This window comes from Corvus brachyrhynchos, unplaced genomic scaffold, assembly GCF_000691975.1.
Source record: "Corvus brachyrhynchos isolate BGI_N302 unplaced genomic scaffold, ASM69197v1 scaffold106, whole genome shotgun sequence".
Taxonomy (NCBI): domain Eukaryota; kingdom Metazoa; phylum Chordata; class Aves; order Passeriformes; family Corvidae; genus Corvus; species Corvus brachyrhynchos.
Window position 1 is genome coordinate 2,071,878 of NW_008238834.1, and position 16,198 is coordinate 2,088,075.

General features: G+C 39.4%; 1 protein-coding gene across 1 annotated transcript in view; it reads left to right on the top strand.

The window, feature by feature from the left end:
- TMEM241 (transmembrane protein 241) overlaps positions 1-16,198 on the top strand; it is a gene marked incomplete at its 5' end in the record, with an annotated part of 57,257 nt that continues 41,059 nt past the window's right edge. The window contains 7 exons of the mRNA XM_017738228.1: positions 1-51; positions 3,511-3,557; positions 5,325-5,402; positions 9,686-9,767; positions 12,977-13,054; positions 14,394-14,419; positions 16,136-16,187. Coding sequence (XP_017593717.1) covers positions 1-51; positions 3,511-3,557; positions 5,325-5,402; positions 9,686-9,767; positions 12,977-13,054; positions 14,394-14,419; positions 16,136-16,187 — 414 coding nt within the window. The remainder of the gene's footprint in view (positions 52-3,510; positions 3,558-5,324; positions 5,403-9,685; positions 9,768-12,976; positions 13,055-14,393; positions 14,420-16,135; positions 16,188-16,198) is intronic.

The window sequence follows — 16,198 nt, forward strand, 5'->3', positions numbered from 1 at the left end:
GGCGGCCTCGCCTTCTGCCTCTTCTACCTGGCCTCCAGCTTCACCAACAAGGTGAGCGCGGGCGTGGGGCCGCCCCGGTCTCGGACGGGCCGGGCGGGGCTCATGGAGGTGCGGGGGCGCTGGGCAGCCGGTCCGCAGCTGCCGGGAGCGGGGGGCGAGGAAAGTGCAGGGAGCCAGGAGGAGGAGAAAGAGGAGAAAGAGGAGAGACGGTGCCCTCTGCTTTCCCTGCCCTGCTCAGGGAGAGCTGGAGGACCAGCCCTTCCCGGACGGGACTACCCCACGAGTGAAGAAGTCCCTGGCACTTCAGCCTGCCGCCCATCCCAGTGGGCTCCCGAAACTGCGGATAGCGTGCCGGTTTCGTTTTGCTGTGTGTGACATCTTTACCTTTCCAGGCCACATACGTTCCACTATTGTCTTGTTTAGGAGGGCAAGGAGGTTGACATCATATCATTCCAATGAATGAAGTGTTACAGAGTCAGAAGTTATGCTGCACTGAAAGTATCGCTGATGCTGTATGTATTTCCCTCTGGCAGCTGCCCTCATTCCCAAAAGAAGATCTGTTAACTGGAACAATAATATCAATTATCCAAGGAAAAAATGTAAAATATTCAAAGTATTACTTCAGTAGTGAAACAAATATTAACTTCCATGGCAACTTTGTTCCTTTGGCAACTTAATTAACCTACAAATTAAGGACAAGAATTTTGTTTTCCACTGTGTAACAATTTCTTATTAGTGTTGCTGAAATGTCTAAGCAGAAGAAGTAGGCTGAAGATGGCCACATTGTGAATAAAATCGTATCATTTAAGCATAGATTGAAAGCAATTTTTTTTACTCAGGGAGGAGGAAATACAGTAACTGCTCTGTGCTATCCTATTTATCAGAGAGCATCTCTATTTGTGGTGCAGATTTCCGAAAGAAAAAAATGCTGGTGAAGCAATCAGAGTATGAATTTTCTGAGGGAGGATTAGAGGAAAGCAGCATTTCAGAGGTGAAAATTAAATCTTTTCTGGGTGTTGGCCAGTGGTTTCTGTTCCGAGATACATTTGCCATTAAGGATGTCCAGAAGTAGACTGAAGTCCAGACATGAAGCAAAGTTTGTAGGGAGAGGTAATGCACTTGACCTGACAGACTGCTAGGAGCAGTGATTAGATAAACAGAAAGGGGCTAAAAGAGCTGCCAGGTTGCATCATGCATTGGGAAAGGTACTTGGCTTAACTGTGCTTTTAGAGGAACTCAGAGGGACTTTGACGCAGGGCCTCCATTCTCAAACCTGAATGTAGGTTTTAGTGTAATAAAGTTAAAAATAACCAGAATATAGACCTTTCAGTTGTTGCAGGTGGTGTGCAAATGCAAGCAGGAGTACAGATATGTGCAGGTAGATTGTCCTGATTTAAAATGCACATGGCTGTTCTGACAGGTGTATGTGTAAAAGGACCTGTTGTGAATCAACATGCATTGTCTATGTATATTGATGCCAGCTTCTTAGTGACATCCCACACACCTGAAAACTGAACCTTGCAAGGTGCTCAGCACAGTTTCGTCTCTGCTGAAAGCTTTCAGCTTCTCCTTTTGCCATTGACAGCTTCTGCTGGCTATTGGAAGGAACAGCAGGTACCTTTCATTTCCTCTGAGGAAGCTTCAATCATTATTCTCCTTTGCAGAAGTGCTACTTATATACTTCTCCATGGGAAGTTGCTAGACCTGGAAGACATGTATTTATGCCTCATATTTGCATATATACATATATAACGTGAAGAGACACTACTAGTATCCTTACTTGCAGGCTCAGACAAAGCACACTAAAGCAATGACACAGAGGCTTTGCTTTTTACCCCCATGTATTACATCTCTGATGGGCTTTATGGGCTGCATAATATTTTACACAAAATAGTGTGTGAGCAGAATGTTAAGTCTGTAAGATACATTAGTCATGAGGAGGCAATTACGTTAAGATTATTGCTCTTGGTTCTGCCAAAGACTGCCTCTTTGGTACGATACGGTTTTAACTGACTGGTGCTTGTGGCTTTTTGTTCCTGTTAATCCTTTTCCATTCAGTGTGATGTATGGAGTGTGTTCAGAAAGTGAAAGTGCAATTCAGATGACAGCCTTCTCCATTGTTCACTCTATGCCTCATGTACTTTAGTGTCTGTTACCTTCCACAGTGACTGAGGCAGCATCCAGCATCCAGTTCTGGCATGGGAAGTGTCGCAAATTAGTGTTTTAGGTCACTCAAAGAATCACTGGCAAAGGGATGGGCAAAAACAGGTTTAATATTAAAGTGAAATCACTACAAAGTTTGTTGGCAAGGTTCACTCTACTACCATCGATACTATGTTATTACATCATTACTATATCATTACATCTACTACATCATTATTAGACAGTTAAAGCAGACAGAGAAAAATCAGACTAAAATCAGTCAATCTAAAAATCAATCGACCTAAAATTATCTACAATGAAGTATGAATAGGAAAGGGTAAGGATAAAAGGAAATAACACACTCACACAGCATTCATAGTGGACCTACTTGCCCAACTTAGCCCCAGATTTGATCAACAGTTTAGCCTAAAGGTTTTAACAGCACTTAAATGTAGCAGCTCTTAATCAAAAGATTAATTTACAGAATTTAAGGAAAGGTTTGTATAGAATTTAATATAGGCACAACAGTGACTCACAGGCCTATCTTACTTATGAACCTAATGTACTTAAGAATCTAAGACAGCAATATTCATAACAAATTTGCTACAGCATATCCACATTCACACACACTCAGATCTAAAGGAGCATGTACACGGTATACCCAGGAAAAATTCCCCTCGGATTCAGTGAAGTACTCACATCGGGTGCCTTTGCATCTTCTTCACAGGCAAAGGGTTGACCCTGGAGGAGTGGATGGTATCAGCCCAGGATCCATTATCGTCGTTCAGTGATCCTCCAAGTGTAGCAAACTTGAGGGTTTGCTGGCTCTGAGAGGTGTCCCACTCAGAGGGACGTTGCTGGTTGCATCCTGCTGCGGTCTGGGAGAGCTCAAAGGGTCTCACTCAGGAATGCTGTTTATAGGGTCACAAGAGAGTTGGGTTTCGATGAAGTAATTTTCCATCCTGGCTGCAATGCGGGTTGGTAACTTTCTTTGGAAATTCAGTAAGAAAAATATTGTTCTGCTTGGGTTGTTATGCGGGCAAGAAAAATAAGTCTCCAAGGCTGTTTGTTAAAAAACATTAAGTTCCTGGGAGCAGACAGTGTTTCTCATAAGCTCAAGTGGAACTTAGCCCAGATGCTGTTCATCAAGATTGAGGCCTATCAAGCATTTCAGAGATCACAGTGCAGCCCAGTGAGGGAAGGGGGAGAAAATACACCACAGCAAGAGAAATTACTAGACTTCTTTTTTGTCTTTTCTACCAAAATATAGAAAAATGAAAACTTTTTGTGTATGTTTTGTTGCTCATGATTGTTAATATTATAAACTGTAGGTGTTTGATGTCCATTAATTTGCAATTTGTTTTCCAGTATGTCCTGTCTGTCCTGCAATTTACCTATCCTACCCTTTTTCAAGGGTAAGTATTGTTTTAAGAATACAGTTGTTTGAAAAATGACTTTAACGTCTTGCTGTTTCATGCTGAAGCTACCTTTACTACCTCGTGTCATTACTGGCTTTTGCTGTCAGGAGAACATACTTCATGAAGCCTTAATAAAGCATTCATTAAAGTGTCTTGGTTAATTTTTAAACATCATGGAGATGATGTAATTAAGATATATAGTCCATAATTTCTCATTTTCCTTAAAGTCTTATGCTTCAGCATAGAAAAGTAGCAATTACAGTACAACCTCTTGTCTTTGGAAATGGCACTCGTGGATAGTGTGCAGTTATGGTGCGTTCTTTTGCTATGCTAGAAAAAACCAGCCTTAAACCCATCTTTAGGCATCCACAAATACCATGTTGCTTCTTTTCCTGCTTGGCTTTTGGTAACTCTGCATCACAAGTCACCATCATATCTCAATAACTGTAATGAGAAATTTAATGTTTTGGTAAGTGTCCATATATACCGTCAATGTTGTTGATGAGACATTTAGTGAAAATCTGGCCTCTTAGAGTCAAGACTTCCCCTATTTGTTCTTTTGAGATAATGTCAAAACCTGCAGACACTGGATATCTTTGCTTCCTTTTCTGCTGCTTAGCATGGCTTACATTTTTGCCTGACTTGCAGTCCCAGGACTGCAATCAACTCTAGGAATAATTACCTTGGGAATCTCCACTTACTTTGAGTGTATTCAGCTCAATTAAATATGCAATGAATGCTTTCTTCAGTTTTGGCACATACACAGAATCTGTCTCTTGCACGAGGCTTTAATTGTATAGGGGGAGGGTTTTGAGTAATTTGTGTAAAATAGACATGGTAAATCAACAGAAAAGCATATTTCAATGGCAAGCAACTACCTTATCGCATCTGTTTCACCACAGTTATTTCCTTTTTCTATTATTTGGAAATTCATTTCAGCATCTTAATATTTTTCCGTCAGTTCTGGCTTTTAAAAGTGACCTTTCCTTGAAATTTTTAAAGTGGCTCAGATGCACTTTCACTTAGACCTATGACAGATGAGCAAAGAGGAAAAGAATGTAATTCTTAGTTCATGCTGTTATTGTTCATTGTCCTTGGTTTTGTTCCCTGTATGATCTAAGACTATACCGCGTAGTCCTAGGCATCTGAAACTGTCGCCAACTTCTGTCCTTAAAACCTGAGACAAGAGGAAATTCTTCTCAATAAAGCTGATGGGATTTCAGCACTGGCTTGGCTAAACCATGGTCAAACCTGCCACAAACGTCAGGGAAACTTGGCTTTTAAGCTCGCATATGCTCTTCATCCAAAAAAAGGTGAAGTGAGCTGTGATAGTAGCATTGAATATTTACCATATCCATGTGAAAAATGAGCTCACTCTTCTCTGGCAGTGTCCAACTGCAATAACACTGCATAGAGTTAATCTTTGTTTATTTGTGTATGTGTGAAAAACTTTTAAAATAATTGCTTAAATGCATTGCAACAAATGGGAATAATAAATCAACCCAATTCTATATGTTACGGATGTTAATGTCATTTAAAATTGTAGTACAATATCTCTGTCTGAACTGTGCTAGATGTTCAAGGAGTTTCACCCAAGAAACCTGAAACAGCTGTCTGAAAACCACAAGCTTAAGAAAGAAGAAAGCTGATAACTTATTTTAAAGTGTAGAAGAAATCAGTGTGCATTACTTGCTACTTATTCTAAATTGTCTGCACGTGTTTCCTAGGCCGCACATATTATTTCCTAGTGTTGTTCTGTTTCAGGTGGCAGACACTGGTGGGTGGACTTCTGCTTCACATCTCCTGGAAGCTGGGCTGGGTGGAGATAAACTTGTGTTCAAGGTACTGTAGGTTTTTTGGTTTTTGCCAAACACTTATTTTCTGTAGCTGGATTACAACATAGTTAAGTTGGTTGTGGATGTTACTAACTGGCTAAAATAGAGGTTGGGGTGGGTGTGTTCGTGTTCTGCTTCACAGATGTAGAAGGGAACTCACATTTTAGTCAAATGGGTGTTCAGTGACACCCACTTAAACCGACTACTAATATAAAGTGATTCATTTTAACTTTGGTAAGATAGCCAAAAAGCCCTTAGTGAACACAATAAGGATATCTTGTCCAACCATCTGTCCATATCTCTTCCCTGTACTTTTTTTTTTAGTATTGTAAGAGAAACCTTGGAAATGTTAATTAAGAGCATTGACACAACCTTCCACAAAACCCTTGGGGGGCTAAGTCTACAAATGTGATCTGCCATTTTCTGAGAGCTGTCTCCTAAATGGGCATCATTCACATTTTCCTAGCTGACAATCACTCTCCAAATTAAATGGTGCTTTGTAGACAAAGATCATCTCCTTGAACTGAGTGTGACAGCACAATTCAGAAGAGTCATCATGCTGTACTCTGCTCAGGTGGATCCATTCTGCAGTATGGAATGTAGCATCTTTTTTGTTGTGCAAAATGGTATCACTTAGAGGATGTATGCCCACAGCAATCATTGAGTCTTCATCTCAGAAGATACTAAAAACTTTCCTGGGTGATGACCTGAATAATGCGACTTGACTCTGAAGATGGGACAGTTTGGACTAAGTGACTGCCAGACTTCCCTTCTAATGTAATTTTTTCTCAGTGATTCTGTATTAGCAAGTGACAACTGATTAACCTTCTGTTTAAGATTCAAACAGTTGGTTTGAAAAATTAAATCTCCTCACTTAGAATGAAATCCTGTGAGTATGTCAGAAAAACCAGGCTGTGTTCTGTTTTCATGGCCATGCAAATGACTACATCACCACGGAAATATAAGTGAGGTCGTAAATGAAAACAGAATTTAGTTTCCCATTTTATAGCTGCAATCAACTGAGGATATCATAAAAGCTGTCAGTGTCTTTGGCAGAGACAGGATTAGGGTCCAAACCTAGCTTTACTGGCAGTTACCAATACATATATATATTATTATCAAATTTATATTGTTTCACAGAACAGTCTAGAGGAATATAGCCATCAGTAATGTCCTTTTATAGTTCAGCTTTTTATCACTAATGATTACTTCTGCTTTAAATAACGAAATTAAAGAAGTTGAATCTTTTTTTCCCATCATGGAAAAGATACTTTTTTCTTTTCAAGACCTGGGAAGATATTAACAAAAATAGAGGACAAGAACTACTCTCTGATGTTGAAGAGATTGTTTTTATCTAAGAAAAGTTCTGATGAAAAATTAGTTCGTATTTTGACCCTGGAGACATGAGGCCACTAGATGTCAGCACACTGTAGGGAAAGGGGTTGAAATCCCTCTTGAGAAACCTCTTCATTAGCTTAGTTAAAAGAGAATACCTGTTCTAGAATAGACTGAATGGAACAACCAGAATTAATTGACATGCTTTGGCTATAATTCATCCAGCTATTTAAGCATGAGTTTAAACCTGTCCTTCTTCACATAGATTAGGCGCATGCTTTAATGCTTTGCAGAGGTGGATTTGTAACATGTATCTCCTGTATTGGAGAAAAAACTAATCAAAGCCAAAACAAAAAACCAGAGGGTTTTCTAAAGCACTACCAACCAAAAAACTCACTAGCAAATAAACAAACAAATGAACAAACATAATGTGCAAAGGTGATTTTAATACTACCACTGGGATGTGAACATTTTCACCCCCCCTTACAGAATATTTGTCTCCGAATCTGTCTGTTGTTTTGGGAGGAAGAGTTGCTGTATGTGTAGGATACTTAGGAATATCATAGCCAGTCTTTAGTCTCATCATGCTTCAAATAATAAACTGCCATCCGTTTGTTTGTTTATGTCCAAAAAGTCTCTATTTTTCTGTCTCATGGACTGATCTCATATACTTTCTGAGCCCATTCAGGTTATCCCTAAGTGTCTCAGCAGAGTTAAATTATTACATAGAGATCATCATCCTTTGTCTAAAGTCCAGAATACTAACCTCACTATAAAGACCAAATGAAAACATATTATTTAGAGTAATCTCACTTAGATTTTGTGGATAACCTGCTTTGCCTCTGCTTCCCCCCAGGACATACTGTAAGGGACTCTCCATAATTTCTTCTAAACAGCAAATTTTGACTGCAAAGCTTTTAGTATTAGTAAAACAAGGGCTCTGTGGAGCACAGAGGAACATGCAGCATCTGCATAATTCTTCCAGTGCTGCAGTCTGCTGCCCAGCTTCTGCCTAACTCTTGTAGGCACATAAGTCTGATGTGTTCTGGTTGGCATTTCTCGTAGTGCTGCATTTCACCCACAGCTAAGCAGCAGCTCAGAGCCTTACTTTAAGTGTTGTTTGGGGGAACCTGCCATTGCCTATAGTGGGATTTGGATTTAGACCTAAAACAACCACAGACTCATCAGTTCTTTTTTTATTTTGCATGTACATCACTGTATTGCCAACATAAGAAGCTGCTAATTGGTTTACATACAAGAGAGATTGTTGATGCTGACACGTTACATCAAACATCCGTGCATTCTTTTTCAGTCCTGAAATTCCCACTTGGCAGCATAAAATTCTACCCTTACATCATGGAAAATGCATCTGAAGTCCTTTTCCACTGCACTTCTCAGAATTGCATTGGAGATGAGGACATATTTAGGATTCCTACAATTTAGTGGTGGGGAACATGAAAGAGTGATATTTTTATGTTCTAAATGAAAATTTGGTTTTCATCATGTGTTCCTTTTATCTTCCCAGACCCACTTTCTTATATTCCCTCCCCCTTTCTTCCATTTGTTGCTGTTCCAATAGGGTGGGGGGTATTTTTGTTGGTGTCTGATGTGAATTCATTGGTAATGAGGTATGACAGTATTAGATTTTGGTTGATGAAATTCCAGTTGAAGTCAATAACCTCAAAAGAAACTGTATTTTTACAAAAATTTATTGTGACTACTCAAGAAAACCCAGAGCAAATATTTATGCTGGTGAAAGGATCTAAAGATTATTTTTGTGGCCCTGGGTTTTTGATCGAGTGTCTTGGAAAAAAAAATATATATATAACAGAGGAAATGTGATATTTATGGTTTTTCCCTTGTCTGTGATTATGTGAATCCTTGCACATGTTTTTTCTTCATTCATACTGTTCTGGCTTCATCGTTTAGTGGTCTGTTTTCTGGTGTTCCATGAAGTGTGGTGGTGTACCAGTATCTATAATTGCATTTCAAGTTTACATGTTAATTAGAAGTGAAATGCAAATTAAGGAACTACAAGCAGTTTGGGTTTTTTTTTCAAGAACCAGCACTGATCACTAATGTTCCCTCCACTTTAATTTAAAGCTTGGGAAGAGTGAACGGGGCAGCCATGTCTTCAGTCTTGGGAAGCCTTTGATTCAGGCCTTTACCTCACTGCTACTCCTTTCTTCCCTTGCCCAAAATCTTACATTATTCTCTCTGAAATTTACCACCTATCTGATTCCTTTTTCCCCTTAAGTAACAAGATCAAAAATAGGAAAAGTGAAAATTCTGAAGCCTCTTCTCAGAACTGAAACCTGACCCTACTGCAGTAACCATGGCTAAAAAAAATTAATCAAATCAATCTGATGACTTCATCCCTCCATTAGTTGTCAAATTGCCTCTAGGAGTTTGGCTTAGTCAAAGGATTATCATTAGGAAATCTCAAGAGATAGGCTCCCACAGAGACAATCTGATCTTTAGGAAGAGTCTCTTTGTAAATCTGGCTGAGAAATGAATGTGTGGGTGGCCAAGTGTATTTGTACATAGTGAAAATGTGTGCTGTCTGTGCAAGTGAGCCATTTTATGCCTTCGTTTGTCAGGTTTTGTTCCTTTCACAGGATATCAAGGAAATTAGTTGTCTCTCCTTTAAAACCAATGTGAGTAATTTCTAACGGAGAAAAAAACAACAACAGGATTTTGTGGGGAGAGGAGCCAGGGAAACAAACAAAATATATCTGCAGTCAGTTCCTGTCTTGGATTAGATAAAATGAATAATTTCTGACTTGGACTCTTTAGTAAATGGGAGGAGCACTGAGCAATCAGACAGTGACTTTAATATGCATGTTTGAATTGTATGTACGTATTTGCATATTATTACATTCCTTGCATGCAACTGTTGCTTTCTGTATGTAAACAGAATGTGGTGAAATAATGGGATTTTAATTGTTTTCACAGGTCTGAAATCCTGTCATGGCTTCCTGCATCAGTACTTTTTGTGGGCATTATTTATGCTGGCTCTAGGGCACTCTCTAGATTGGTAAGAAATGAACCAGTAGAAATCAGTTCTTTATTATCTCTACTTTGTAAACAAAAACCATTCCCTTCATACATGGTGTTTAATGCTGTTCCTGGGTTGAGGGAAAAGGAGGCAGGAGGGGTTTAAATAATAGATCCATTGTTAATGGAGCTAATGCACTGGTTCATTCCTACTAAGTATCAGAAAGAATCTCTGTGACGGTCCGAAGCACTCAGCATCTCTCCAGAGTATGCAGTGTTTTGCTGAACAGATTCTCAGTGGTCTGAATTGTACAAGTAGGGAAGAAGCTGAAGAAATCAGTAGCTGTAACTTTGTAAAAGGAGGAATGGGGTTGTGGGATCTGTGGCAAATCCTTCCAGGAAACTGGTGAAGACCATTCCAGTGAGAAGCTTTTGATTCTTTGCAGGATTTGAAAAAATAAATAGAAAGTTGGAAAGAAATTATGGGAAGGGTTAGATTACTCTGTTTTATGATTCATTTGCATCACAGTAATTTACGAAATGTTTACAGAATGTCAAATCTGCTTTCATGAAACTTGAATGCTTTATGCTTAAATTGTATAGTCTTCCTTTAAAAAAGTAAAATAAATTGGTGGCACTAATTTAAAAAAAATAACAATTTTTTGCTGCTGTATGCAGTCTGCAACCCATATCATGCACTAGTTCCCTTCTGCATTCTATCAATGCATCTAAATGTAACTCCAGAGCCAGCTTGCTCCTGTCACCTCCTAAACCCCAAGAAGAATCAAAAGGGACTTTTTTTACCAGATTCTGATCGTAGTGATCCCTTGAAGATCCCAGCAGAGAGATAGAACAGAAAAGAACAGGAGGTCTCTGTCCTCGTAAGCAAGGTTGGAGGCCTTATCTTGGACCCAAATAATATTGGGAAAGCACAGAGCTGCTCAGAAGCCCTCTGCTCCCAGATTAGTTCTGTCTCAGGGTGATTGCATTTACTTCCTCTTGGTTCCTTGTCAAAGGAAGTTCCATTGGGCTTCTTTGGCGTAAGGTAAGCAAAGTTCCCTAAGGAAAACCCTGTCTGGAAGCATCACTAAAGCTTGAAAGATGCAGGAGCATCTTTTCTGCTTGCTCACCTGGGTGGTGGAGGAGTTATGAATCACATCCTCTCTATTACTTCTTGCTTCCTAGTCATCCTGTAAGTTACTGTGTCAACCTCCTGTTCCTGCTCTGGTCATTAATGAATGAACTGCACTGGAGTGGCAGAAGGGCTGTGGAGGGTTTTGATTTGTATCCCAAATATTTTTTAAGGTGCATCTCCATTTCTTAATGGCTTCTGTTGTATGTGAATGGGGATTTAGAGATCTAATTCTGTGGCCGTTTTATGAGGCAAGACAAAAGGATGACTAGTCTTAGGCCATAATTATGATGTGCTGCCTTGTAGTGGGGCTAAATTCAATCCTATAGAGAAGCTTTGCTTACAATAACTTTGTGTACAACAATTTTATGACAGAGTGAGAAGGAAAGTGGACTCTCCCAAAATCATAGCTGAATTGGCTCATCTCAACAGCATCTTTGAGTTAAGTGGGCTTGTTCCTAAAGCAGAAATTATGTGTACTTTTATTATCAAATCCAAGGGGACCCACTTTCAAACACTCCTGTATATTGGCAAAGCTACAACTTTAATCTCTGTTTGTGCCTCTTCCTAGAGGTGCTGGCAATCTCCCCAGACCAAGGATTCAGGGCTAGAACTGGAGGAGGACTGCTTAGCTCTGGACTGTGATGCATTAAAAAAAGTATGCAGAGCTGTGAGGGGAGATCTGTACAGTCTCTATTCACCCTGCCTGCCCAGCCAGTAAACCTTTCTTTTCATAAGCATTAAGCCCACTCACAAATTTAAGAACTACTTGCATCAAAGGCAATAGACATATGGAGAAGGTTAACTGGGCTAGGCAAACTGGAGCCATTGTTGGCTCCAAAACATATTTGGAAGAGCCAAAAGCAGAAGGGAGGAAAGAAAAACCCAACAAATTTACTTTCATGAAGGGAAGAATGTAAATTCTGCTGTCAACTTTCCTTTGTTTATGGGTATTTCTTGTATATCCTACTGCTCTGTCAAGCTCAGAGTGCTTTTATGTTAGATACTTCTGGGTTTATGCTCTCAGTTGTCCAGCAGCAGGGTTGAGAATTGGTTTTCAGGACTGGTGAAGCTAGGTCCAACAACTTCATGCCAGTTGTGTTTGTGTGCTTTTCATTCTTATCTAGGTGTAACTGTTGTGTTTATGGATCCACCCCAGTTCTCATCATGACTTAAAATGTTCAATGAGCAATGCTTGTCTGGCTTCATTGTAAAGAAAAGAGAATTACAGAAAATACATAAAGTCACATTTGAGAGATATTTGCTGCTTATATCATCTAATACTTAAAAGCTTGGACATCACTGAGAAATTAACTCATTCTCTACTACTGTGATTTAAATATTATACACTAGTGGGGAAATACTGCTTCCTAAACTGGCTTAGTCTTTAGATTATCGTAATCAGAGCATAGAATTGCTTCTGTTTCAACTGTCTGAGAGACCATGGATCTGATCTGGAGGAAGTATTATGAACCACTAATTCTGGTTGGGTTTGCCCAGGGCAATGGGTGTTTGATTCATTATTGTTATCGTTGGGGTTTGTTTCTTAATGATTTCATGTTGGGATGGTGTCCAGATACTTCAGTGGGTATAATTTCGACATCATTTGTATATGAACTATTGCATTTCTATCCTAATTTTGGGCAGCTCTTTCTAGCAGTAACTGAAAACAATCACCTAAAATCATCTTGCCCACAGTTCTGTTGCTAGGAGTCACACTGTATTCTTAGTATCAGCAAACAGAAATGGGACAACAAATGAGAACTGTTTATGGTGGAGGCTGAAGATCCTGGATCAGAGAGGGAAAACTAGAGGCAGAAACCTGGGGCAAATCTTGCTGGGGTAGCTGTGTACAAACAAACTGACTGAGTATTCAGCAGTGGGAGACACAGCAAGCAGGTCTGCAGCAGGGTCTGCATTTAAAGATGCCTGTACCATGTGGTAGTGATTGGAATGGGTTAAATCTCTTTTAGGCAATGTGGCATGGGTTTACAGCTTCAAAAACAAAACCCCAAACCACAGACATGTGGGACAGCTGTCTCTGGGAGGAGTGCCCCTTCCTATGTGTGTGACTGTTCTGGGTTGATTTGGGCATTTTTGTTCTCTCTCCACGGCAGCCAATCCCAGTGTTCCTCACTGTGCACAACGCAGCAGAAGTTGTAACCTGCGGGTTCCAGAAGTTTGTGCTGAAAGAGGTAATTGATCAAGTCAAGGTAACTCCTGTGATAGAATACAGGCATTAGTGCCATCTACTTTTCTAGACTCGCTGTAATAGCTACTCATTAATGAGACCCAGAGAGAGCTTTTTGCTGTTGACAAGTATCTATTACTGATGTTTCCTTTTCCCCTTTAGTTGATGAAGCAGTGCAAATACATATCACCAGTCTGATCTGCATTTTTAAGACTGGCTTGGTCCTGCTTGTTTTTTCCTTTTGAAAATTAATATTCCCTCTCTTTCATGCCCCACATAAAAATCTCGTTGTTTGAGCTAAGAGGAAGGAGGATTATGTCCTTAGAACTAATCAGTATAATAGATATAGTGTATTGTATGATTACAGATAGGTCACATCTCCAAATAAAATGCAGAAGGTATGGTACATTTTTGAATTTGTTTTGAATGCTTGAGATTCTGCCCCTATGAAAGTCAGGAGAATCATTCCTGTACCCTTTTGTAAGAGCTGGGGTATTTTTCTCACAAACTGAATTGGGGAGCCTTCTTTTTAGGCTTTTCTTGAAATGTTTCTCTAACTAACTGCAGAGCTGCTGTGTGATCTAAGAGTGGGAAATCATTCATCACAAAGTTGTTTCTACAGTGGCCTTTGGCTTGCTGTGAAAGGCATCTTCCATTCATTATATCTGTTGTCTATAAAGAAGAAAGATAAATGAGTGTTTACTACATCTAACAACAGAAGAGATCACTAAGGTTATGCCTAAGGGACATAGCAGTGTGTACCATGGCATGTCCCTGTGTCATTGTCCTCTGATTAGTGTCCCTGTCAAAGTGTTCCATATTTTCCTTCTATGTCAGAAGTTTATGACTCCTGTCTTTAAAAACAAAAGCACTACGGACAAGGGTAATGCAAACACAGGCCTAACTGGAAGCTTCTCAGGAATAATTCCATATCAAGAACTGGGAAAATTTCATGAGTTTAGATCAAGACTGATTTGAATGGGGCAGTACCTAATTAAGAAAACTCAATATTTGAGTACATATTTTACACTTTTTTGGTATAATTCAAGTCAAGTTTGAGGAGCAGGCATGAAGTTCATGTCTGGTTTTAGGTTTACTTGCTGATAAGCAATCTGAAAATATAAATCAAGGTGGAGTAGGCTTATCTGTAATCCTGATTCTTCTTTGTCAAGTTAAATTTGCTAAGCCGTGCTCAAATTTTGAATATTGCTTGTTGAAGTTTTAATGTGTGTGGTGCAGTAAGATCAGCTGTCATCACTTTCCAGATTTTGGAAGGAGAAAACACTATTTTACCATTTTTGTCATTAAATTTTAATGTTTTAATCATATGTTCTTTTTTACAGCAGACCTCTCATCTGAAAGTCTGTAGGTAAGCTTTTAAAACTACTCAGATTCAGATTCAGACTTGTTTTGGCTCCAGCTTCTGTAGTTGCTTCAGATAATGTCACACCAAAACAGTGAAGAATGTAAGGCGCATTCCTGTGGGCAGTGAGCCTAAATTGCAACACAGGAGTAATTAATCTTTTTTTTTTTTTTAACAATTGCTTGAATAGATATGTTTTTTTCTCCTTACAAAAATGAAATGAATGAAAAATCAGTGCTCATAACAATGCTTTTGGAAAGGAGATGGAAACCATGTTTGAAATTCCAGTGAGTTTGAAGTTCGTAAACAGTAAGAGAAAGATAATTAGTGTGTTAGAAAGTAGCTAAAAATGCCTTTCCTTAGAAATGAAAGGTAAATGAGACCCATTTCTGCTAGAGTCATTCATAGCAAGGTTGGCATCGGTCTCTTCTGCCATGTCTCAAGTGAACGAACAAGAGGAAGTGGCCTTAAATTGCACCAGGGGAAGTTCAGATCAGATATTAGGGGAAAAAAAATCACTACAAGAGTGGTTTGGCATTGGAATAAATTGCCCAGGGAGGTGATGGAGTCACCATCTCTGGAAATGTTCAAGAGCTGTTTGGACGTGGCACTTGGGGATAGGGTTTAGGCTGATTATGGTGGTGCTGGGTTGATGGTTGGACAAATGATCTTGAAGGTCTCTTCCAACCTTGATGATTCTGTGATATTAAGCTACACAACTGCCAACCCCTGTTGGCCCTAGTTGTTTAGGCTTCAAAAAGGAGATAGAAAGGGACAAGCAGAAGTCAACCAGTCATATGTTAAAAATTTGATTCTGTGCCCCCTACATCTCCTTGAAGAATGGATATTTGCTGTCCTCCACATCCTGTAATATTTTAGCTGTGCTTAAGAATGGATAATGTTGGGTTATTTTTTAGTATACTTAGAGGCATTATCTTCCTAATTTCTTCCTGTTGTTTCCATTATCTGACTTACTGTGGCCTTGTCTTCACCACTGGATTATTGTCAAGGATACTATTATTTTTTGTAATCTTTATTCTGTCTTTTCCCATGCCCTTAGAGAATAGGAAAATAAGCTGCAAAACCAACTGTATGTTAGTATTAATAGTGACAGTCGACAGAAATTCCACATCAGTGTATTCCATGTAGCTTGAACCAATATTGACTCAGCCACAGGTTAAGAATTTATTTAGCCTGAGTCAGTGGACTAGGAGAGGACTTGTGCTGTCCTTAAGACATTTCTAGTGTAATACCAGTCACTTCCACCTTGCTCTGTGTTCTGGAGTAACAATGTCACACTTGTAATGGAGTCACATCTGCTGGAATTGTTGTAACAGGCAATTCATCCTAATGAAAGAAGTTTTTGGTAGCCATTCAACCAGAAATTGGCTGATTTTGGCTTTCTGAAAAAGCCTAGCGAACCGAGATGGCTAGTGAAGAAAAATATTCTCCACTAAAAATACTTGCTTTCATCACTTCTGTGATGTTTTGTGCTGCTTCTCTTCCCATAAAACTTTGCTGTGTACAAGTTATGAAGAATGCATGATGTAAAACTCAATTTTGGTGGCAGGAATTGCTTTTTAAATATGGAATAAGAAAATTAAGTAAGGGAAGTGGCAGTGTAAAATTGACTGGAATTGCCTCTACTTTGCTGAGAGTACAAAACCAGGTTGAAAGCATTTGTCTTGCTTTTTTTTTTTTTTTTCTTTCTCTTCTCCACAGTGTGCTGTTCCTCCTGGCAGCAGCAGTGTGCCTTCCTTTCTGTGACACACAGGTGAGCTCTGC